The 25,467-nt window shown below is 46.3% G+C and overlaps 1 protein-coding gene across 1 annotated transcript; it reads right to left on the bottom strand.

Moving 5' to 3' along the window:
* Positions 1-1,644: 1,644 nt before the first annotated feature.
* NME9 (NME/NM23 family member 9) lies at positions 1,645-25,037 on the bottom strand. The gene is made up of 12 exons (XM_081073125.1): positions 24,900-25,037; positions 24,476-24,512; positions 18,952-19,009; positions 14,328-14,431; positions 12,998-13,069; positions 11,136-11,252; positions 9,272-9,347; positions 6,797-6,879; positions 6,402-6,494; positions 5,298-5,452; positions 3,745-3,881; positions 1,645-1,851 (listed from the first exon to the last, which is right to left on the bottom strand). Exons 2-12 carry the CDS (start codon positions 24,506-24,508, stop codon positions 1,787-1,789), a joined length of 993 nt encoding a protein of 330 aa, XP_080929251.1. The 5' UTR covers positions 24,509-24,512; positions 24,900-25,037; the 3' UTR covers positions 1,645-1,786.
* Between the last annotated feature and the right edge of the window lie 430 nt (positions 25,038-25,467).

Below are 25,467 nucleotides of genomic sequence, written 5' to 3'. Positions count from 1 at the left end.
GCCAGGAACCTTCTGGGTTCTGAGAAGAGAAATAACCCTACATGTAGAGGAAGGAAGGGGTGTGAGCACCGCTCCCACTCTAGCCCTATCATCTGGCGCCCCTCCTGCTTTCTCCCTCCCAGCACTGCCACTCCCAGCTACTTCCTGGGAAGGCTTAAAAATCATCACAGACATCAACACACATCACTTCCCACCTACTCAGTTCCCTTACCTACTCTTCCTCTCTTTCCCCTGCTTTCAGAGATTTTCGTCGCTCCATTTCTCATCTGATCTATCCAGTGATGGAAGATCCTTGGCTTCCCAGCTTCTGGGGAGATCAGATAGCTGTCAGCTGGGTATGTCCCCAAGTAGCTCATTCAGAGGCACATGGCACCCATGGTGTGGAAGGCCAGGCAGAGGGCTCTAGTGCTTCTCCAAGGCATTTATCAGCTCTGAGGTGGGCACAGCCATTGAGCCTACTCACAAAGGGTCGATCGAGCACAATCCCGGGTGGTCTGGGAATCGGGAACAGTGGATTCCACTTTCCTGACTGTCCTGTCAGAGAGGGCTCCATTGTTTCACACGGGTCTTTACCGATGCTGATGAGCAGAATGGGCATGCATGTGTCCATCCAGAGGTGACACAGTCGTGGGAAATGCAGCCACCACCCAGTGTCATAGGCTCTGGTCTCCAGCTTCATGCAGCCTGACTCATCCTTCTACCTCCAGTGCCAGCACAGAGTGTCTTATGCTCTAGGCTGCAGGAAGAGGAAGGCACCTGGGAAGGGCCGTCTTCTGGGGAGCTCACTGCCTATTTAAAGCACTTCAAGTTGGACAGCGAAGTTCTCGGGAGAAAACCAGCAAATGAGCAGGAAATCACTGATATTTGCCTTGTGATGTAGAAAAACCTGGCCTTTTGCTCAGCCAGAGAGGAAAGAGTATGCCTGGGCTTAGTAAATTGACAAACCAACCAAAGAGCAAGCTGGTAAGAGGGAATGGGTGTGCGTGTTAATATTCATGGGGTAATAATAGTTACTTTTCACTGGAAACCTGTATCCCTCAAGGGCGCAATGATGGAGGCTCGGCTAACCCAGGAAATTTAGTTAAAGCTGGAGGCCACCTGGCTCCACTAAGAGCTCTCAGGTTTCAAACTTAGGCTTTAGTCAGAATCAGAAACCCCAAAATATGGGGGAAGGGAGCATCAGGAAAATCAGACGAACCCTGTTTCCAAATGTAACCCCAAGCATTACTTCATGCACACGCCCTGATTTAGGGAGGTCCCAGATGGCAAATCTGGCAGCTTGGCAGGACCCGTGTGGCTTGGGTGCAGCATGAAGATTTAACGCCTATTTATATCTACTTGCCTCCAAGCTGATATGCCTGGAAGTGTCATATCCAATGTTCGTGCACTGTTTTCAAGTTCGTAGGTGCCAAGTTAAGCTCAAAAGTTGTTTAATCCATAAAGTAAATGTATTATTGGGAGACACTGTCCTATGTAACTCAGTGTCCCCTGAGATGACACCATATGACAGCAGAGTACAATAACTGATGTCCATTTATTTTGTTTATTTATAAAATAAATATATTTATAAAATTTATATTTTAAAATTTATAAAATCCCAGAGATAGCAAAAAAAAAAGTATGTGTTCTATATATTACTTACTAAGGCAGGAAAGTATATATGTTTATTGGCCATAAAAGATAGTAAGGTCGACAGCTAGAGGTTTCCTTGTAGGCAGCAGGCACAAGTGTACTGACATGTCGTAACCTCGCCCCATCACATGCTCTGGAAGGCGGCGCCACCATCTCAATTCGCGTCTTCGGGGGAGCAAAGCACCTGGGTGGGGCCCGTGGCTCCTTCCATCTCGTGGCCTGTGGAACGACAGCTCTTTTGTAGCACTTCTGAAACAGCCCTGTCCCATGCACCGTCCACAAAGGACCAGGAAAAGGGGATCTAATTACATCGCAGACGATAAAGTCGGGTCAGGGTGGAAGGGACAGCAAAGAGAGATCCTAATATGTGTGCTGCAGACTAGGAATTAAAGGATTAAGGAGAATGTGGAACATTTGTTGAGCACTGAATGTGTGTCAGGCACATTCAGGCACTAAGAACTTGACATCCTTTGTCTCCTTTCACCTTCACCACAGCCTATGAGGAAGGTGATTCTTACAGAAGTATTACGGGGCTATCGTGGGTGCGTCATCCTCATTTCACAGAGGGGGCTCAGAAGAGGGAAGTTCCTTTCCGGAGACTCTTCAGCTGGTGGATCCAGGATTCAAACTCAGATTCTGTGTCTCCAGTTCCCTTGGCCCCTGACCCCGGCCCTGGCCCCTCAGAGGAAAAACTGCTGGGCGGGACGTGTCAAACAAATGGGCAGAACATCAGCACCCCACTGAAGCTGCTTCAGAGTCATGCCGGTGGGAGGCTGTGCATTTATCCCCAGGGTGTGAGAATAAATGGGCTCAAACCCTTCTGGAACTGTCCTGTGCTCATTATCACCTGAGGCCCAAAAGTCAGCCTGATGATCTCCCAGCCCTCTTCTCAATGACCCTGGTGAGTATTCCTCACCCCATTTGTTCCCCAAACTTGTTCCTGGGTTACACCTATTTATTTCCAATTAAACCCCACCCCACCCCCTCAAAGGATGATGTCCCATGACCCTGGGCACATAAGGAAATGCACTGTGGGCCTTCTCTGAGGGCAGCTCCCCAGCGGCAAGCGGGCCCTAGCAGAGCCACTGTCACCACAGTGAGAAAGTTCTTCCAAGCAGGGGAATGGCTTTGAAGAACCACAGCAAACACTTGGAAGTGTTAACTTGGTGCTTTCCACAAGTTCTCACTTCCCTACACGCCATCGCAGTCAGCTTGGCCCTCAGTGGGCAGCAGGCAGTAGACAGCAGCAAGGATTAAACAAGGGCCAGCACGGGTACACTGCCATCCCACCTCACCTGGTCTTTGCACCACCTACTCGTACTTGGCTGGATTCAGATCTGAAGAGACCATGAACGTACCAAACACTTAGGTAAACACATTGGTTAAAACCCAAACATGGAGGGAGACAAGGTATTACCATTTCAGATCTGCATACAGCCTTCTCCCGAGAATCCCCCGTCATGCCCTTTGCTTTTCCTAGGATGTTCACCCCCTAGCCCCTTCCACCTCAGCTCAGGCTCACACCGGAGGAGTGTACCTGGGCTACGGGAGCAGCGTGGGCCAGGCCTGGGTCTCCCACTTGTGGAATGGGGTGAGTAACATGCCCTCTGAACATCTTGGCTTTTTCACCCGGATTCAGAGCTGATGACCCAGCATGCTTTTCCCAAAATGTGGAGGCTCAGGGACATGAGGGACGCTGCAGGCTCCAGGCAGAGGGCCCCTCTGTTTCTCAGCTACCCCACCAAGGGCTTAGCATGGGGTGCACAGAGCACAGAGGAAGTGAGGGAGTGACACCTGGCCTCTGAATGGCTTTGCTGTAGGCTTCCAAACATTACATTTTCCCAGTGGTTTCCACAGGAAAATGCCAAGTAACTTTGCAACGAAAATACGGCTCCAAAGTAGAAATGCAGCAAAAATGAGGTATTAAAAAGCAACTCTCTGACTCTATGAACATGCAAAACAAATTAGGACTGCTACTGAAGTTATATAATGGCTCCTGTCGTCTGAAAAGGACCTCATTTGATTGAAGGCTTCGTTACCACATAGTTATTGTCAGTCCCCCACACACTCATTCCAGATTCACTAAAGAACAAACCTACCTCGACGACTTACCCTGAGCGACTTCTGGAGCTTGGTCTGAAAACTTAAAACTGGGGAAGAGCAAAGCCAGTTCTCGGCTGGCGTCTTCTCTATCCCGGCTTCCATGGACCGCATTAAAGGGCATTTCTGTGCCGTACTGAGCGCGGAGACTGGGAACATTGGCAAAATGTACAAGACACAATTGTTTGATTTGCAAAAGAAATGTTTTGCTCTCTGGCAACATGGTCATCAACGACCAATCAGCACCCTGCATTTCTGTAAAATGCTTTCTCTTTGTTGGAAATGCCAAGAAAACAGCCAGGATGATAGTGGCTGACATTCATCCCCTCCTGGCGGTGTTCTGGGCACGTTGCTAGTGCTTCACATACGTGCTGTTATTTCATTTGCTCCACCGCCCAGGGAGGGATACTCTGTCATGAGCCCCAGTATAAAGATACGAGTCACAGTGTAAGCCCAGGAGCTGCCATTTTGTTGATGTTACAACCACCAAGGATTCGACATAAGTTTGCATAGTTAATCCCCCAGTAACCCCGTAATATAATACTATCCTAATACTGCTAGGACTTCCTGTGTGTCAAGCACTGTCCTAAGTGCTTCATATGTATGTGCTCGTTTAATCCTCATCAGTATCTGGGGCAGGTCCTATTACAATCTCCATTTTTTCAGATGAGGAAATTGAAGCACAGAGAGATTAAAGCTTGGACCAAAGTCACACAGTAAGAGGAAGAAAAGGGATTCTGAAAGCTGTGCTCTTAACCATGACAATGTACGGCTTCCCATGATAGGTGCTCATATCCCTGTTCTACAGACGAGAGAACTGAGGCTCAGAGAAAGGACTTACCTGAGTGTGCAGTAACCTAAGATCTGAGCACTGGGCTCTTTCACTAGTCTCCGCTGCCTCATACATGAATGTTCTTGGCCCCCTACAAACTACATGGTTCAACCTCAGTTACTTGGCTTCTTACTCGTTTCTTTCCTGTTGGCTGGGCCTCTCTCATCTTCAAAGGAAAGACACAGTGGATTTGGCATTGGTGGTGCCAGGCTAGATAACGCATGGGGGCAAGGAACAGCCCAAAGCAGCCTAGCGCTGGACACAGACCAGGGCCCTAATGCTCGGGACACCCTGGGTGGGGCGTAGGCGGGGGAGTTGAGTCTGCCATGCATATTCCCAGGCCTCACCCAGAATCTCTGCCTTGGCAGGCCTGGGTAGGGCCCTGAATCTGTATTTCCTGGGTGAGTGTTACAAGTGGTCCTGGGACCACACTATGGGCCCTGGCTCCAGAGCAACCAGTGAGGACCGGGTCCAGCAGCGGCCGTCAGAAGAGGGCAAAGGAGGAAGGAGACAGCACAGAGGCAGGTAGGAGGCACGCTGCAAAGGGCTGGGGCCTGGCGCAGACGGTGACGATGTCAAGGTCTCCCCAAATGTATAAGAAAGAGGGGGCTTCCTGGCCGTCAGAGAGCCCTCGGTGTTACCCAGGATTCCAGGCTGAGCATCGAGCAGGGCTCTCCACTTCCTTGGATTCAGGTTTCGAGATCAATGAAAAAACCACAGCTGGTGACATCACCTGTCAGGCTGGTCCCTCCTTGCCACATCAGGGTCACAGGGTCCCATGAGGGTTTGCCAGGCGGTGACAACGTCCTCGGTGCCCTCAGTCCTCGTGAGGATCAGGAGGTGGCTTGGTCCACTGCACATGTGATGTACCAGCTTCTCAAATGCCTCCTGGAACAGGAAGGGGAGAGGGACCCAGGGCGGGGGCCTGGGCCTGGGCCCGGGCCCGCAGAGGGTCAGTGGGCCCACCCCACCCACAGGATGGGAGAGATCCGTGAGCAGCCTTGCCACCCGCCAGCGTGCCTGGGGAGGGACCGAGGCAGGGGGTGGTGCTGCCTCACGACCAGAGAACCCATATACAGGTTAGAGACTTTGAGTTGACTCATTTTGGGTTGAACATGAGATTATAACAAATTAGGTAGGGGCATTTGAAAGACCACATGTATGGAAATCATGTGGATGCTGGATAAGAGAGGTGGGATGTAGTTAAGACTTTTATTACAGAGCCTTGTAACCCTTCCCCTTTCTTCATGTAACAGCACTCTGGTTTCCCTTTGGGGAACAGCCCTTCCCCATTCCACTTGGTCCTTGTCTGACTGACAACCGTGAGGCCTATTCCTCCCCACCCCCACCCCCATACACACACCTCACCTGAGCGGTGGGGCTGTGACCCAAGCTAGGCTAACCAGACCCTCCCTCCCGGGAGGTGAGTCATAAGCAAGTGCAAAGGGACAGTGGCTGAACCTCAGTTCTCCCGTGGCAGCACCTAAGGTTTTGCTCCTGAGATCCCTAAAACTGTCTTGGTTCTTCTCCCCAACATCTTCTGTTCACCGCCCTTCAATTCTCTTCCTTCGGTGAATTCTGGGAGTTCTGGAGTATTGTTCCAATATATTACTTGTTCCATTACTTTAGAGTCAAAATCTCTTCCTTGCAACCAAAGTACTTTTACCTGATACCACCTACAATCATTCTGAGAGCAAATTCACAATTCACTTGCTGTTCATATTCTCATTCTTCATAATACTCTCATTTCTCCCAAACTAGTATCAACCTATAAACATTAACATTGGCGAGAAAAAAGGAATGAATGTGTTGGGTGTATGGGAGCAGGTGAGCTGACCTCTCCAACCCTGTGTTGGTAGAAGAGTCGCATTTCTGCCTCTGTCATGGTTCTCTCTTCATTTGTTAAGATGTCAAACCCAGCTTCCTGGATCTGTGGAATATATATACACACATGCATATTCTGAAAATGTAATCCAGCCTAAATTCACATTTAAATGTGTTGGAAAGTAAAAGACAATGGAAAAGGCAATATTAAAAGCAGTGAATATCCTCATCGTCATCATATCTGTCCCACTGAGATTTAAGATTTTGGGTTTACTTAAGTGGAATTTTGGTTCAAACTCCTTAGAAGCCTTCTCTTCCCACTAGGACACTGCTGCACGATGCCCCACCCGTTTTTTCCACCAGAGGAGACACGAGGACAATGCATAGGGTAATTGTGGTGTCTCTTACCTTCATGACAATCTCGTCAGTCTTTCCATGGGCCACGGCGTCTGGTTTAATGATTGCCAAGGTGCAGGACTTCTCTGATGAGACTGCAATAAGCCGAGAATGGTGCTGTCAGATGCTGGGCTCCCAGCACCCATCTTTGAGGCTCTCAGGAGGCCGTCCACAGGGACCACGCAGCCCTCTGCCCACAGCTCCCAGGGTTCCCCTGCCTGGGCTCCTGATTGTGTCCCTGCAGACATGGACTCTAGTGGAGGCATGGGTCAGGCTCCAGACCTTAACCTCAACCTGGCTGGAAGGGACAGAGACATACAAGGGACACAAACCTGGGAAGAGGGGTTTTGGGGGGGGAGGATGGGAAGGAGATCAAACACTACTCAGGAACAGAAACCCATAAACAACTGAAAGAGTTGGTATGCAGGGGGAGGAGGTGGGGAGCTGGCACAGAGGCAATGTAGGCCACACCCTCTCATGATCCGTGGCCTCTAACTGCTGTCTACTGTGTTCTCCTCTCACTCTACTGACTCCTTTGCCAATGCTTCTTTTTAACTTTCCATGTGGCCAATAATGGCTGTCCTAGGCCCTGAGTCTACATGACTCTGCAGCCCAGCCAGCACATACGACCAAACTGCAACTTCGGTCTTCTCTGACTTAGTTCAGATTCTCCTGAGAGAAGACCAATGGGTCAGCTCGTTGTTTGGAGCCAAAGCACCAGTCATAGCTCACTGACCATTCTACTGACCGGCTGTCATTTGGTTGGAGTCCATAGGTCCAATCAGCTGTGGCGTTGAGGAAGGTGCCACATGACTGTAGTCTGCTCAGGCCCGCAGGAGCTGTAGGGAGCCCAGTGGCCAGTCAGTGATGTATTCCTGTCTGTACGAACTTGGCCTTGGTGAGCTACCTACACTCCCCACAGATTCTCTATCCCCATAGACTATATTCTGTTCTCAGCTTCTACATCAGTTGTGTTGCAATGAAACTTCACAGTATCTGCCTCTGAAAATCTTAAAAATGTGTAAATCGTTTGCAGCAACAAATCTATCCATTTTTCTTTGAGTACTAGTTCTAACATCCTGTGAACACTTAGATTTTAAAGGACACATACAGTAAATTTCCTTATAAATTCACCAATGAGTGAGACCAGCTACAGGAGTAGGATGAGAAGAGAAGAGGCCAGAGCAGGGCCCGTAGAACTCCAGCTTGAAAAGGGAGCAAAAGAAAAAAAGCCAGTGGAGGGGAGGCTGAGAAGAAGTCAGAGACGTAGAAGGAAAAATGAGAAAGATCACGAAACCAAGAGAGAAGAGCGTTTTGAGAAGGAAGACATTTTGACATCACCCACATCTGCAGAAAGATGCTGTCGGATATATAACTGGAAATTGCCCGTTGGATTTGGCACAGAGGAGGTCACTGGTGCCCCGGTGAGCACCAATTCAGGGAGAAGCGGGCACACAGGCCAGATCAGCAGGTCAGGGCAGGAGCAGCAGGTGGGGTGGCCCCAGCAGTATGCATGAAGTTCCGAAGCTCAGCATGGGGGAGAGGAAGGCTCAGGGCAAGGGCAGGGTTTTGTTGTTTTCTAGGTGGAGAGATTTGATTTAAGAAGAAATAATGGGGGAGGGCAGAAAGAGGAGATAACTCCAAAAGGTAGCGACCAGTGTTTCCCATGGAAGCCAAGTCGATGATTGTTCTTTTCACACTTGAAGCTTCTTGCTTTCCTAAACTGGGCCTCTTTCCTCATTAGAATCCAACTCAAAACAGTCCTCGTTATCTACACACAAACGGCCTTTCTACTTCATGCAATAATCAGACTCTTCCTTCTCTTTCCATCTTGGTTCCTGAACTTAGTCCTGGTGTCCCTGGTTTCTCGTGACCTTCCCTTCTTCCCGGCAACGACCTGGCTGACTTCTGGCTTCTCTTCACACTGTCAAGTCAAGTTCTTCTCCTAGTCCAGGGGAGAACTGCTAGTTCAGGGAGAACTGTGATGCCCAGAGTGTAGAATCCGCGAGCTGATACTTGGGGAGGAAGAGGAAGAGGGTGCAGGGCTGTGAGGGGGGAAGGTGCTCAGTACAGCTGACATTCTGACACTTCAGGAGGAAAAAAGGTGAAAGAAAGAAACTTGAGCTCCTTAGCTCAGATAAGGACTAAGGAAACACCAGCATCATTACTTTACATTATTAATGTCACTACCTTTCATTTTATTAAGTGGAGCTTTTCCTGATGTGTGGGAATTGCCATGAAAGTCACACTTGTTATATTTTAACATGATCAGAAAGCTGTGAAAAGTGCCCCAAATGCCAATAAAGGACAGAAGGGAGATCTGACACTGTTTGAAGTCAGGTGACTGGGGACAAAATGTTTTACGGTGAATCTTCCCAGAGTTCAGATTGCTCAATACATTGATTACTCACATATATATTTTTTTCAAACCATATCAAACCTGAGTCGGCTTTGCCTTTTTGCCCTGCTTGTTAGTTCTGCACTCACCCACATCTTCCTCTTCACCATCGTCCTTTTGGTGGGAAAAACGTTCGTCTTCATCAGAAAGAGCCTCATCTTTAATCTAGTACGAATTGGTCATGAACAGAAAGTAGTTAGCTAATTATAGTTACCACAGAGACCTTCCAAAACCTCCAGAAACCAAAAAAGTAAAGGCCCAAAATACAGAACAACAAAAGAAGGTCAGGGTTATCAGTCTTGGAAACTGCAAGATCCTTTCTTGTAGCTGGTTGAAGGTGGGAGGAGGGTGTTCAAAGACAAGGAAATCCCTGCTGATCTGAAGGATTAGATTCTGCCTGTTTTCGCAAGCATCGAGTGCAGCCGCTATGGAAGGCAGTGTGGAGGTTCCTCAAGAAATTACGAATAGAATTACCATATGACCCAGCAATCGCTCTCCTGGGTATTTACCCCAAAAATATAAAAGCATTTCTCTATAGAGACACGTGTACGCCAATGTTCATTGCAGCTTTGTTTACGGTGGCCAAGACATGGAAACAACCAAAATGTCCTTCGATAGATGAATGGATAAAGAAGTTGTGGTACATATACACAATGGAATACTATTCGGCGTTAAGGAAAGATGATATAGGAGCATTTGTGATAACATGGATGGATCTCGAGAGAATAATGCTAAGTGAAATAAGTCAGACAGAAAAAGCAGAGAACCCTATGATTTCACTGATATGTGGTATATAAACCAAAAAGAACAAGACAAACAAATGAGAAACAAAAACTCATAGACACAGACAATAATTTAGTGGTTACCAGAGGGTAAGGGGGTGGGGGGTGGGTGATGAGGGTAAAGGGGATCAAATATATGGTGATGGAAGGAGAACTGACTCTGGGTGGTGAACACACAATGGGATTTATAGACGATGTAATACAGAATTGTACACCTGAAATCTATGTAAATTTACTAACAATTGTCACCCCAATAAAATTAATTTAAAAAAAAAATTAAAAAAAAAAAGGGAGACAAAGTAGAGAGTTGGCAAGAAGACAAAGGACGAGTTGAAATGCAAGGAACTATTGAGTGACTGGCTACACAGCGCAGGGAAGTAAAGAGAGAGCTCGTTTTCCCCTGGAGGAGGCACAAGCATTTGTGATTGTCTTTTCGGGGGGACATTGCCAGTTTTCTGAGGGACAAATGTGGTCTGATTCTAATCCATTCTGTAAAAACAGGCTTTGCTATTTGGAATTGAATATGAAAACTTGAACAATGAACCCTGAACAATGTTAAGGTTTGTTTGGCAGATGCTCAAAGCACCAGGAAATACCTCTCTCTACCTAACTTTTCAAAGGCAGCCAATTCGTTGTCTATGTTATCATGGAAACAGTTTACCAAAATAACAAACCATGCCGACCCTACTTCTCATGGTCATGACAGAGCTTAATTTCTAAATTCAAGACGTGAACCCTCTGCGACCCCAAGTAAAATTTTCAGGAATGGGAAGTGAGGATGACGAGTCACCAGGAGAGATTTCACCCTGAGGTTGGAGTTCTCCTACCCACTATGTGATTCCATGACTTTATTTTCATCTCTGAATTCATTGTCAGTGATCCAGAAACCCATTACCAGTTAAAGTAGGAGATGCAAGGGAAATGGATAAAAGAAGTTAACACGTTCTGGATGAAGGGGGTGACTTTTGAAAAGAAAGCTTCAAAATGCATACACGTCATGGTGACCATAGCACTTGCTCTCCCCTGGACTCTCAGTGAGGACCTGGGTGGTCATTGATTGAAGCTTCCAGCTGACAGCTTTGGGAAAATTCATGGGGCAGGGGCAGGAATGGCTGGCCTTGCCCTGGGAGCAGACCTGTGAGTTTGCTGCTTGCAGAAGTGACCTCCTTACCACTTTCCGTTCTCTGCCTTCGGCCAACACCTTCTTTTCGGCCTCCAGCTGGTCTAGGATAGTTTTCTGCAGCAGTGGGGCATTTGCTCCTCTAACCACAGCCACCAGTTCTCCTCCCTGGAATACAACGTGTTGCTGAAGCCTCATGAAACCTTCTTGCCAGATATTAATCTCTTTCAAGAGCCAGCGAGAGTGTCCAAGAGCTTTGTTTAGCAGTGTGCCTGAGGTCAAGGTCAACCCCAGGCCCACAGCCTCCGTCCCCTTCTCTGCCTTCTACCCCATGCCCCTCCTTTCAAAACTTCCTTCAGGGCAACTGGGAGTTAGTTAAGGGAGGGACAGGGCATACGATGTTTGAGTGACCAAGTGTGGCCTGTCCATGGTTCATTCACTCAACAAGTATCTATTGAGCACTTACTCTGCCAAGCACCAGTCAGAGGCAAAGAATAGGAACACTGACCGTGGAAAGACATAGTGAGTGAGTGAATGGGGAGCCCAGTAGGCAGAGAAACAATTACAACAGAGTAAGATCATTGCTTTAATAGGGGGAGTGTACAGGACGCTTGGGGTTCTGGGCAAAACTCGATTCCCAACTCCGACTCGGGTGGTCAGGTGGAGGTGGTGTTTGGGGTGATGCTGAGTGTCCTGCTTCAACTTTTCCAGCAGTCTCTGCATATTACTCACAAAGGAGCAATCCGGAGAGGGAGAAGTTACCTGGAGTGGGTTCTCCTCCATTTCCCTCCCACCCCTCAGTGGACCACCACAGGCTGAGAGTGTGATGGAGCCTGTTGCCCGGGCATATGTTCCAACACAGACAATTATGATGCTGCTTTGATCACTACGGGCTCAAGCAACCAAACCACTGTGTACTGCTCCCTTTTCTGCAACTGTGCCCCATGGCAGTTTAGCTGTAGGACGTGTTCATCTCAATTCCTTCCCATTTCTACTTCCCACCTCCACCCACGTTTCATCATATAACCGTTTGGTCTCCCTACCAAAACCCAAGGCTCAAACAATGTTTTATCATTGTTTGATATGCTTCCAATTTATAATACTTGCAGTGCTGGGGGCAGAAGGGCAAAGGTTTCTAAAGTAAACAACTGGGGCCTGGCTATCAGGAGACCTGGGCGTTGGGGTTGGGGGTAGGGCCCCGTCTCCCTGAGGTATGATGAGGGGGCTGGACCAGACCAGGAGGCACATATCAGTCATTTGCCTTCAGGGCCTGGCAGGTGACCGAAACCTAGGAAGCCAGGTGTGACAGTCAGCCCTGAGGTTTCGTGGAGCCAGAGCACGATGTCACACCCAGAGACATCCAGACTAGCTTCAAACACTGAACTACGTGGCCTTCTTCATTAGTCCCTCTCTTTTCTGACTTCCTATAAACATATCTTCATGTTTTATGAATCCATAAAGGTGAACGCAGAGCTTGTCCTCCCCACAAAGGAGAATTCCTGTTTGCTGGAAATTCCCCTCTGCGGAGCAAAGGATAGAAAGCTCGACACCTGCTCTGAGCATGACACCTCCTCAGTCAGGAGTGTGTGAGACACAAGGAGCAGCCCTGTTCTGCACAGCCAGTCAGGAAAGTCGCCCAAGCACAGAGTGACCCAGGAGCTGTGTCACCCCCAGCTCTCCGCCTGCAAGCAGTGACCTCAGGCCACCATCCCAGGCAGGGGCCTGCATTACCATGCCTTCAGGGCACTGTCTTTAGCCAAAATAAAGACAGCAAGGAGAAAACCACATCACTTCTTTGAATCAGTGAGGCTCTTTGGTGACTCTCAGTGAGAATTAATGCCAGTGAGACTCATCTATCTGAACTCTAATGACTTGCAACCATCAAATAGTTCTGAGTCTGAAAATGTACTTACTGCGTAAAACAGAAAGGTTGGCTCACACCTCCCGCGGTATTTTTCGAGGACATCAAGACAGTCTGCCTCTGCCTAGAGAAAACAAGCTGTCAGCAGGACCCTGGGGCACAGAGGGGACAGGGGCATGATGGCAGGAGAACTGCATGGGATAACACACACACACACACACACACACACCATACACTACACGTCACACACACACATAGCACACACCATACATACACACCACACAGACCACATAACGAGTCCCCCGTCCAGGCATTTCCTCCATACACTCCACAGAAGCGTCAAAACTGACTCCCAAGGGAGAAAGAGCAAAGTCCTTAAGTCAAGCTTGTTGAGAGATTCACGTAACAGACCATATGCACACACATACCCTATACACACTTACTCACAGACCCACATGCATACCACACATCACACACACACCCTACACTACAGATCACACACATACACCATGCCTGCCCTCCCCAGGTGAAGCTTTGGCATGCTCTCATGATTCTCCTTCTCTTGTTTTTTCATCAGGATCATAACAACTGTCCTGTCAACATTTGGGCAAAAATTGTTGGCAATGTACTTTTTGAAGAATAAAATGAGGAGGAAGCCTGGTTCCTTCTGCTCCCCACACAATTACTCCTCCAGTATGGGCAGCTCCAATGTCTAACATCCTACTGCTGCCATGACTGCAGCCACAGAAGGTCTTCCGACTGCCTTCAGTGTCTGAGAAACGCCATACATGGACATAACGAATCCCCCGTCCAGGCATTTCCTCCATACACTCCACAGAAGCGTCAAAACTGACTCCCAAGGGAGGAAGAGCAAAGTCCTTAAGTCAAGCTTGTTGAGAGATTCACGTAATGTCTGTTTTCTCCTGTGTTCCGTCTATGAACCTCCAACCTGGGCAGCATATCAAGTGTCACTTGCTCACTCCAGAATGTATTCCCATTTCCATACATTAATCCAAGTAAATGTTTGCTAGAAGTTCCCCTTCAGAAGCAGAGGATAGAAATTTTGAAACCCTGCGTTCTGAAAGTGAAACGTCAGAGTTCCCCAGTGTTCCTGAGCCAAGAAGGAGCATATGCCCCGGGGTGACACGTATTCTGTCCCTGTATTCAGCCTCCAGAGACTGCCCCAGCCCAGAGTGACTGTCAGTGAGGAATCTTCATCTCTAGAGAAATTATGAAACATCGAGACTGATAACAAAAAATTCCACAGCTGATGCCCTTTCACTGAGCTGAAAAAAAGGCAGTTCACACTTCCTGTTCCTGTTTTTAAATGTTTAATTTTCTTTTACAGTGTTGGGTGACATGCTGCTAAGAGCGGGTCTTACCAATGCAAAATGCAGAAGGTCCAGGCCAATCTCGATCCTCATCTTCTGGAAGAGGCTCACCACGGGTTTGCAGGGGCCACACCAGCGTTGATAGACGTCGACAACTGCGTGGAACCAGGAAGCAGGGACAATCAGTGAGTATGAGTGCCCACCACTTCAGGCCAAATTTATCCCTGCACATTCTAACCCTCTCGGATGGATGGATGTTTGCGGGCTACTAATGGTTCCCGGAACTTATTGTCCCATCAGATTATGAGCAAGCATGGAAACACGGGTGTCCCTCACTCTTAGCAACTCCGTGTTCTGAATTCTAAACATAATGAAAAATCATTTTCTTAACATGGACCCTTTTAGCCTAAGGAATTTTCAGGCTACATTCAGGGCCAGTGGCCCAAAGTGGCCCTCAATAAATCTTTGAGTTGGACTGAAACCATCTGTTCTAAAAGGAAGTCACTGGAGGTGACCTGTCAGCATACAATCAACTCTTTGCTACTTTGATGATAAACACGGCTTTGACCGTTCCCCCTGCTGAATGAAAAGCCACTTGCTTTGGGTAAAGGAGAGTTGTATTTACACTATACAATCCACACTATTTTCCTGGAAAGTGAACCTGATAGACACCTAGGTGGAAACTTGGATACCTTTTTCTTCTTTGGTCCCCATCTGTGGAGTGTGCCATGGCCAGAGTGTGGAGTGTGAAGGAACCTCTCTCGTCTGCCCTCGACCATGACACCTGTAAGGAAGCTAGGCCAGCTCGTGTGTGCTGGATACATATGGGACCTGCCCAGCACGATCATGAAGACACAGCAAGTGCTAACTTGTGATGCGCCCGTGGTCACATGTTAGAGGAAGGATGTCCTCCAAAAACCACCACACTCGGAGATTGTGCCCAATCCACAGAGGTGGGCATTTCTGTTCAGCAGCTAGCATGGCGCAGTCACAGGGAGGTAATACCTCACAGGGAGGTAATACAGACACTGTCTAGAAACTATCAGGCCCACCAAATGTCATAGCATGCCATTTGTGATTTTATTTTTCGAAGATTCACTTCACAATTTTCACATCATGTGAGAACTATTCATAAAACACAATATAAATGATCATTATTAAAAATAGCATAGACTCTGGCAGCACCGTACTGTACTAATTAGGGAAGGAAGGCTTCCCAGTGGAAAGGTGACTTGCACTGGGCACTGTGGAAAATGCCAGGCTCGGATGGGCAGAGCGGGAAGCCAAGATGGGAAGCATGGGCAGCCAGGCACAGGTGGGGCTCCAGGGGCCCTGGGCAGCGTTCTGGACCAGACTGCCTGGCTGTGGGCACTGGTGGCAGAGACCACTGGAGGAGTGTGGAATGAGGCTTGGAGGAGTTTCATCCTCATTTCCTAGGCAATGAAGATTCACAGTCAACTTTAGAAAGCAGAGGGCGTTAATATTTATTGAGCTAGAAGAGGGCATCTGCACTTGGCTTTTCTCTAAAACAAAACAAACAAAAAACAAATGATATGTGTACTATTATCTCACTATAGAGATGAGGAAACTGAAGTTCAAAGAGGTGAAGTAATTGATTCAAGGTTAAAAAAAAAATCTCAAGCAGTAAAACCAAGTTTTGAACCCAGGTTGGCCTGATGCCATAGCCCCGCTCTTTCAGCTACTCCAAGAAAGAAGCAAAGATGAACACATTCAGGAATATTGCTTGGTTCAGCCAAGCAGCATAGTTTTGCAGAAAGAAAGTGAGAACCAAGCTGGGTATGGGAGGGATGAGGAAGGCAGACACGGTGGCAGCTTGGACAGGAGGGAAAGAATGGAGGAATCCCTGAGACTTTGAAAAGGAGGCAAAGGCCTGGGTGAGAGTCATGTGGGTGTGGAAAGGACCCCACCTTTGAGCCTGGCAGAGAAAAAGAACTGGGTGGAGGCAGGGAGAGAGTGTTTGAGGGAGAAAAGTGAGCTTGATTCTAGACACGCTGAGTTTCCAGTACCAACTAGAGTATCTGAGCAAGTGGTCGCAAAGGCACCCACACACCAGCAGAGGCAGGAGAGGGAGTTGGGCTCCTGAGCACCCAGGATGGGATGAAGCTCTGGGCTTCTTTGAGGAGAACAGCTTCACAGTTGAGGGACTTGGGGATTTCAGTACACCGGAGTAATGGGTGAGAGAGGCATTTGGGTCAAGCCAGGGAAAAGTCCTTGAAGACTTAAGAAGACCCTGCACCCAGGCCCACCCAGGAGAGCAGGTTCAAGCCCCAGTGAAAAGAACTGGGACCCAGTTAGCTAGGAATCTCTATGTAAGATTTGCATTGATAGTTCAGCCTAGTGATTTGGATCAGCTTCCCATCACCTCTTGCACGCCCTGGCTCTCCATGGAGTGGTATGGACAAAGGCACACTTCACAAGGTTATGAGGTGGGGGTGAGGGGCTGGAGAGGAAGTATATGAAGAGTTTGAAAGACAGGGAGCAAAACAGAGAAGACACCTGGCAGAAAAGGAATGGCAGAGAAAATGAAAGGGGTGTGTGTGTGTGTGTGTGTGTGTGTGTGTGTGTAAATCTGAATAAACTATTGCATGTTTGAAGGCCGATGAAAGTGAGCCAGAAGAAGGCAAGACTTCCAAGATGGTGATTGACTTTGGAAGAAAATTTCTGCTGGCTCTAGAAAGAGGGAAGAGCGTGTCTTCGTCAAGGCCGTCTGATGAGAAGGGGCAGAAGGTCCCCTTCAGCCACCACAGGCCCTTGCACAGCTTAGAGCAGGGCTTGGCAGAGAGTCCCCTGAATTAGGTGTTAGCTATGGTCATGCAGCGTTCTTGGCACGTGGCAGATTCTCAAAAACTGATGAGGTGGTAGTTTTCTTACTGTTGTTCAGAAGTAAAATTGTTGTTTTGCCCTGGAGCCATGTTCTAGTTGCCAGTCAAGACACATGGACACAACAGTTAAGACTTGGCACCATCAGAAAAGCTTTTGTAATTCTTCTAGTAGTAGAAGAATTACAAGACTCCCACCCACATTACTGGATCAATGCAACCAGAGTTTGTTTAGCACCTGCTCAGCCCTAGGCCTGGACAAGTCTGCAACAGGTGGAGAAGAAAACGACAATGCCACAAGATTTCAGGTCTATGGGAAAAGCCAAGAGAGCCCCCAGACGGGGAACACCAAGCTGGGTGTGTGCTGGGGGGCTTTGAGACAGAGTCCCCCCACCCTCAAATGCTCTAAAGACTCCCAGAGTGAAATGAGCACACAGAGGTTCAGGCAAGTTTTCCTGCAGGGAGGCCGCTTTTGAGCTGGGCCTGGGAATGAGAAAGATTTCTACAGGTTGTGCTGGGGCCACGATATTCCAGGTAGCGGGAACCACATGCATAAAAGTGAAGATGTGAGAAAACTTGTGGCATGTTCAGGAAAAAGGTTGGAGCTCAGGGAACAGTGGGTTCTGGGGCTGGAAAGACGACTTGAGTCCTGAGAGAGGGGAGGCGAGGGGCTTGAATGCTGAAGTCACAGGGGTGGTGGCAATGCAGAGATAAGGGCAGATAGATACAAGCTGACTGAGCTGGCGTATTCATAGAGAGGAGAACCGAGCAGACACACAGGAAGAAATGGAGCCCAGAGAAATCTAGAGTCAATGAAAAGAGAGCAGTACTGGGGGATTGGGGTGTGGTTGGCAGCCTCTAAGATTCCTCCAATGATTCCTGTCTTTGTGTATGGCCCTGCCCTAGAGTGCGGGCGGGACCTAGGGACTGGCTCCTAACACATAGAATATGGCGAAAGTGATGGGATGTCATTTGAGATTAGGTTACAAAAACACTATGCTTTTCATCTCTCTCTCTAAGCCCTGCTCTAGGGGAAGAAACAAGTTACCATATTGTGAGTAGCCTTATGGAGAAATTGATGTTTCTGACCAACAGCCAGCAAGGAGTGAATCCTGCCAATAGTCACATGAGTGAACTTGGAAATGACCTTGTAAGATCTGCCAAAGCCACGTGACCAAGCTTGGAAAGAAATTTGACCTTAGTGGAGCCTTGATATTCCCTGTCTTACTCCTTAAATGCAGCCTGGTGAGGGACTACAAGTCAGATGCCCCCAGCTCAGCAACACCTGGATTCTGGGCCCACAGAAACTGGGGGACAATGACTGTTTGTTGTTTTAAAGGTTTGGGCTAAATTGTTGCGCAGCAATAGATAACTGATATATGGAGGACAGGGGATGAGGAGGCCCAGCGATAATGGCTGTGCTGTTTCCCAAAGGACAGTGCAGTCCCTGGTTCCAATGCCGCAGGATGCCTGGCTCTCTTTCCAGCCCTTGAGTTCCACAAGCTCCCCATATTCCTTCCGATGTCTTCCCCCGTTGTGCCTCAGGTCATTAGAAGAGGGTTCTGTTCCTTAACACCAAACAACCCTTGAGTATGACAATTGGCTCTAAAACAAGGGAACCCTGTTATCCGTGAGTACGGACTGGCTTTCTGGACTGAACTTACCAACAGATGTTCAAGCCAGATCTATATGTACAAAGGAATCACCTGGTCCTTGATTCATGAAACTCAAGGTTATAGGAAAATGGTGGTCACTGCCGCTTTTTTCTCTTCATGGTTCAATCTGTCAGTTAGCAATTTTGAAAAGGATGGATCTAAAAACGTATCTTAAATTACCAGTTACTCCTTTGGAACTGAGCATTTCCTCCCAAAGCTCCTGGGTGCTGATGTTGACCTAACATCAAAGAGGAACAAACACTGTGTTAACTGAGGGCTTGATGAGGAGAAAATTAGATATATTTGCTTGCTCCAGCTATCTCTCTCTCTCTCTCTCTCTCTCTCTCTCTCTCTCTCAATGAAATAGTTACAAGTACAACTCAAGCTGTCCTCTTTCCCCAATCTTCTTTTCTCCTTTCCTCTCTTCCTGTCTCCTTCCCCAGGAATAACCACTATCCTAAGAAAATCGCAAGCATTTTAAAGAAAATAATATTTGCTTGTTACTTGTCCAAAAACAATATGCAAAATTGTTTTGCGCCTGTAAATACACATACATAGTAACATACTGTAGGCGTCCTTTTATAATTTGTGTTTTCACTCAACATTAAGTTTTAACGTACTTTTTCGTTTTTTTCTTTTTTTATACATTTTATTAAGATATAAATTCTATAGAGTGAACTAAGTTCAGTGAGTTTTGGCAAATGCATACACCTCTCTAACCACACCCCTGTCACAATACAGGACATTTGCATCACCTCAGAAGGTTCCCTCATGTCTTCTCCCAGTCACCCCCCCATCCCTGTCCCAGGTAAACACTGACCTGCTTTCTGTCACAATAGATTCATTCTGCCTATTCTAAAACTTCATATAAATGAAATAATACAACATATTATTTTGTGCTGGCTTCTTTCATCAGCATATCTTTGGGATTCATCCGTGTAGTGTCATTAGTCCATTTTTAAAAAAATTCCTGAGCATATTATATTGTGTGACTATATCATAATTTGCTTGCTAGACAGTTGGGTCACTTCCAGTTGGGGGTTATTATGAATACAGACTTATGGACATTCTTATTAAATTTAATTGTGTTTCTGTTTCCCTTTCTCTTTGGTCAGTAAATATCTAGGAGTGGAATTGCTGGGACATAAGGTAAATGTATGTTCAATTTAATATAAAACTGCCAGCATTTTTCCTCAACCAGTTGTACCATTTTAAACTTCCATCAGCAAAGTACAGAAGTTCTGGTTGCTCCACATTCACACCAACATTTGCTAATGTCAGTCTTTTTAATTTTAGCCACACTCATGGTAATGTAGTGGTATCTCATTGTGGCTTAAGTTCATTTCCCTGGTGACTAATAGTGTGGAACACTATTTAACATGCTTATTAGCCATTCGTATATCTTCTTTGAGAAGTGCCCATTGGTCTGTTCATTTTCTTTATGGGATTGTTGGCCTTTGTATTAGATTATAGATGTTTTTTTCATATACTTTGGGTACAGGTTCTTTTTCAGGTATATGTATTGTAAATATTCTCTCTAAGTCTATGGCTTGCCTCTTCATTTCTTTAACAGTGTCTTTTGTTGAACAGAAATTTTTAATGTTGATGAAGTCTAATTATTTAAATTTTAGTCTTATGGTTAGTGTTTCTTATGTGCTTCTAAAAAATCTTTCCTCAAAGTCACAAAGATACTCTCCTATTTTCTTTTAAAAGCTTTATAGTCAATGGTATTGTAATAGCTATGTACAGTATCAGAGGGGTAGTAGACTTGGTGGGGTTATCACTGTGAGGGGTGTCTAATCATTATGCTGTTTTGTAGTCCTGAAAGTAATATTTTAAAAAGCTTTATAATTTAAGCTTTCACATTTAAGTCTCTGATCCATCTGAAATTAATTTCTGTGTATGTTGGAAAGGAAGGATTGTGGTTATTTTTTTTTCTATGCAGATGTACAGTTGTTTCTGCAAAGTTTGTTGAAAAAGTTTATTTCCCCATTAAATTACTTTGGCACCTATGTTAAAACCAATCGATTGAGTAAGTATGGATTTATTTTAGATTATATTCTGTTTAATTGATCTATTTATCTATCCTTATGTCGGTACCATACAATTTTGATTTCTGTAGCTTTACAATAAGTCTTGGAATCAGGCAGTGTAAGGCCTCCATATTTGTTCTTTTTCAAGACTGTTTGGCTATTCTAGGTCCTTTGCATTTCCATATACATTTTAGAACCAGCTTGATAATTTTTGCAAAATTGGAATTGCATTGATTGTATGGGTCAATTTAGAAAAAAAATTGAAATATTAACAAGCTTGAGTCTTCCAGTTCATGAATATGATGTTTCTTATCATTTATTGAATCTTCCTTAATTTTCTCAGCAATGTTTTGTATATACTTTTTTTTTTAATTTTTTTATTGGGGAATATTGGGGAACAGTGTGTTTCTCCAGCGCCCATCAGCTCCAAGTCGTTGTCCTTCAATCTAGTTGTGGAGGGCGCAGCTCAGCTCCAAGTCCAGTTGCCATTTTCAATCTTTAGTTTCAGGGGGCACAGCCCTCCATCCCATGTGGGAATTGAACTGGTAACCTTGTTGTTAAGAGCTCGCACTCTAGCCAACTGAGCCATCCACCCACCCCTGTACATACATTTTGCATATCTTTTGTTAAATATATCCAAACATCCACATGAGAAATAATTAAGTTATATTTATTGCCATTTCTTCACATTCTTCTCCTATCTACAAAGTATTCTGGTTTACATCAAAAATTAAATTCAAGGAGAAATACATATTATCCCTCTTTATAAGTAGCTTATTTTTTGTATAATGTTTTTATTTTGAAACAATTTCAAATTTACAAAAATTTGCAAGTACCGTATAAAGAACATTTTTCCCTTGGATTATTTGAAGTAAATTGCCAACCTGATATCTCTATTCCTGAATATATTATCCTACATAACCACAATACAACCATAAAAATCAGGAAATAAACACTGGTACATTATTACTATCTAATCCTCAGACTCCATTCAAGTTTTCCAATTGTCCCAATAAAATCCTGAAAGCAAAGGCTCTAATCAGAATCATGTGCTAGATTTGCCAAGTCTCTTATCAGTCTTCTTCAGTCTGGAATAGTTTCCAGTCTTTCTTTTATTTTCATGACCTTGACACTTTTGAAGACTACATGCTAGTTATTTTGTACAATGTCCCTCGGTTTGGGTGTGTCTGATGTTTCCTCCTGATTATAGTCAGGCTGTGCATATTTCGATTGGTTGGAACTGGTTGGAATTGGTCGGAGCTGGGTGGCTTGGTTGGAACTGGTTGAAGTTGGTTGGATTTGTTGGAATTAGTTGGATCGGTTGGAGCTGGGTGGAATTGGTGGGAGTGTCAGAGAAGCAGAAGAGTGTTCTTCTCATTGCATCCTGTCAGGTGACACACAATTTCCATCTGCCTCATTACTGCTGATGCTCCCTGTGATCACTTGATTAAGGTGGTCTGTCAGGCCCTTCGCCTGTGAAATTCTTCTCTTTCCCTTTGTAATTAGTAAGTTTTTGTGGGGAGCTATTTTGCAACTCTATAAATTAAAAGACCATGATAATTACCACTTGTTCTAAATATAGATATGCTAAGGTCTTTGTCCCTTTAAATGGGCTGGAAACATGTAACATCTGCAACTCCTCTATTAAAGCTCCATCTTTCTGAAGAAATCATGGTTCCATACTTTTTTGTTTTGATTTTTTTTTAAAAAAGGAAAAGCAGAAAAGTCTTGATGCCTTAATTGAGGTAAGAGAGTTGAACTGATGTCATTCTGGGTTCACAGCCATAGTCCTGAGGAAACCGCCGTCTCTCACAGGTGTCACTTTCAGAGGCTCAGCCATCAGCCAGCGGCCAACCTCTGTGAAGCACGCCTGTGGGGGAGTGAGCCACGCCATACCAGCAGTGGGTCCAAGACCCTTTGGACAAAGGAAGAATCTCCCTTCTAGGAGCAGGGCAGGAGCAGAACAGTATGGGGAGCATTTGGACTCCACTAAGCCCTACCTTTGCTAGGGAATGGATGGGGAATGTGTGGCACCTTTCGACCACACTGTCTCTGCATGGCTTGCAATTTGTGTCTCAGTCACAGAAGGAACCCTAAGTAGTCTTACCCAGAGAGAGGAAAGCGTTCCTCGGTTGGCAGACCCTAGAGCATTGCTTTCAAGGAGTCGACCTGGTAGAGAGACACGCTTACATAGATGCCTCAGTGCACACCCCGTCTGCACCTACCTTAGCAGATGGGAGCACTTTGAGTATCGCATTAAACTCACAGCTCTGGGGAATACACATGGAAAAACAATGCTAAAAACTGTTATTAGCCCCAAAGGGGATATAGGGTATAGACACAAGATAATCATTTGAGGCAAAAATCTTAGAGCCGCCACAGACAGAGTTCAGACCAGCCTGGAAGTGTCTAAATGAATCTGTCACAAGAACTCTGCAGGTTATGTATTATCGCTCCTGTTTACATAAAACATATAGAGGCTCAGAGAGGTTGAGGAAATCGTTCAAGCCGCAACAAGTGCTAGGACCAGGCGCTCAGAATTTATTTACAGACAGAACATAGACGGATGGAAAGTTTTGTAACTCGAGACTACTAGAACATCAGGCTGGAAGGCCCTAAGGGATGATTCACCCAACATCTTCATTCTATAGATGGGCGAACTTACATAGCTGAGAGAGGTGATGTGATTTATTCACAGTCCCAGAGTTGGCTAAGAGAAGAATCAAGAACTACATCAACTCTTTGGGCTTCCGGTGCAAAGCTCCTCCCTCCCTCCCTCCGTGTGGTATCCTTAGACTGACATTGCCTTCTCCCATTTTAAATCACTAGCTTTCGAAATTCACATGCAAAGGGCTGGTACCACTGAGGACGATGAAAGAGAAATCATGTGTCTCAAGACCACTGCTGCTCTACTCTCCAGGGGGTGCTGGTAGCCTGAACATTTATCCTGAAGGGCAGAGCTGACTATGAGACATTGTAAAGTGTACTTTAAAATGTACCCATATTACAGATCATCCCAATGATCTCTCTAAGACAAAGCACTCCCTCCCAATTCCAGGGCCCATGCCTGCATGTTTTTACCATCACTTTAAAATCACCCACGCTCTACTTATTGTCCTGGACATGGAAAAGAGAATAGACACTGACTTACCATTGACTTGTCTGAGACGCAAATGAAGTAAGGCCATCTATATAACGAATGCATAGCACATAGATATCAAAGCGTACTTGTCAAATAAGCGAATGATGGCAGAGAGCAGTCATGAGAGAACTGGGTCTCCGGAGAGCACAGTTACAGATGCATGCCAAAACTCAAGAACCTGTATCATATTCTTGCAGTAAGTTGCAAGTAATAGTTAAACAAAAAATATGTCCCATTGAATTATGTTGATCCATATTTTCTTGCTTTTGTAGTTTTATTTTAACTCATATTAGGGTTTGGAAGGTGCATAAGCACTACAAGCGTAAAGAGCTTAACAAACCCGATGTTATGTTTGTTCACATTTAAGTGCACGAAAAAATGTGTCATCACTAGGGGTCCGAGGTCTATATTCTAGATACTGCTAGCAAACTGGAGATCACTTCTATTGCACTGTCCGCTCCCCACCGTCTTCCTTGTCCCCCAATCCCAACCAAGTGCTGGAAGCAAGCAAGCACCCCTTGCGGCTTACCTGCAGAGCAATTTCCTTCTTCTTGCTGCCCATAGCTCTGCAAAGAAGACAAAAGCCTTGTTACTGCTGGCTGGGACCTGCCCCGGCCACAGCCTCATGGCAAACAGCTGCGTGGATCAGGAAGCTTCCTTTAGACAAAGCCCCCCAGCCCCCAGCCCCTTTAAGGTAAATATAAGTGGCAGCAAATAAATGCACCGATGCAATGAACATCCCACAGGAGAAGCGGAGCCTGCAGCCCCCCCCCCCCCCCGCCCGAGCTCGTAGCTTGCCGCAGGGTATCCTGCGAATTTGTGAAACCCCTTCCTAGTGGCGGAGCCTGCCGAGGGGGGCACACAGAGACCGGAGTGGGGCTCCGGACCATGGCATCGGGGCGCCGGTGGATGAATTCGGGCGTAAAAAGGCTACAGAACACGGTTATTCCTACTGTTAAATGTATTCCTGGGAAACTGAACCAGCGCGAACGATCCCTGCACAGGTACACGGTCTTCAACGTGCAGCGAGAGTTTCCAACCCGGTCTGTGGCGACCCAGCCAGTGTCGTCGTGGCAACACAGCCGGATGCCAAGTCAGCCGGGTAACAAACGTGTAAGTCACGCCTACTCTGAGCCCCGCAGGAGGGCAGGAGGGAGTCCCGCCCACTGCCTTCAGAATTGGTCTGAAGGAATGCTCTCATTGGCTGAAGTGTTTGTCAGTGTCTGGGGAGTTTGGACCCCGCCAAGCAGAAAGAGACCTTGTGCTCTCAGGTGTTACACAGTTGGGCCCTAAATCGCTGCATCCCTCCAGAGCTGGTGTGCAGCCTTTTTACTGTTACTTAATGCATGCCAGGCAGGGTCTCTCCAGTGTTTGAGGGATCTGAAGGAGGTCGCTGTAAGACAGAGAATACAAAATTACATATTCAAAAGTAAGTATGAAAGTCAAATGGAACAAATAGAAAACAATTACAAAAATGGTGTGAACCGTCTACACCAATTAAAAGAGAGCGTGTCAGTGGAT

Source organism: Rhinolophus hipposideros (assembly GCF_964194185.1).
Source record: "Rhinolophus hipposideros genome assembly, chromosome: 14".
Taxonomy (NCBI): domain Eukaryota; kingdom Metazoa; phylum Chordata; class Mammalia; order Chiroptera; family Rhinolophidae; genus Rhinolophus; species Rhinolophus hipposideros.
This window is presented reverse-complemented; position numbering and strand designations above follow the sequence as displayed.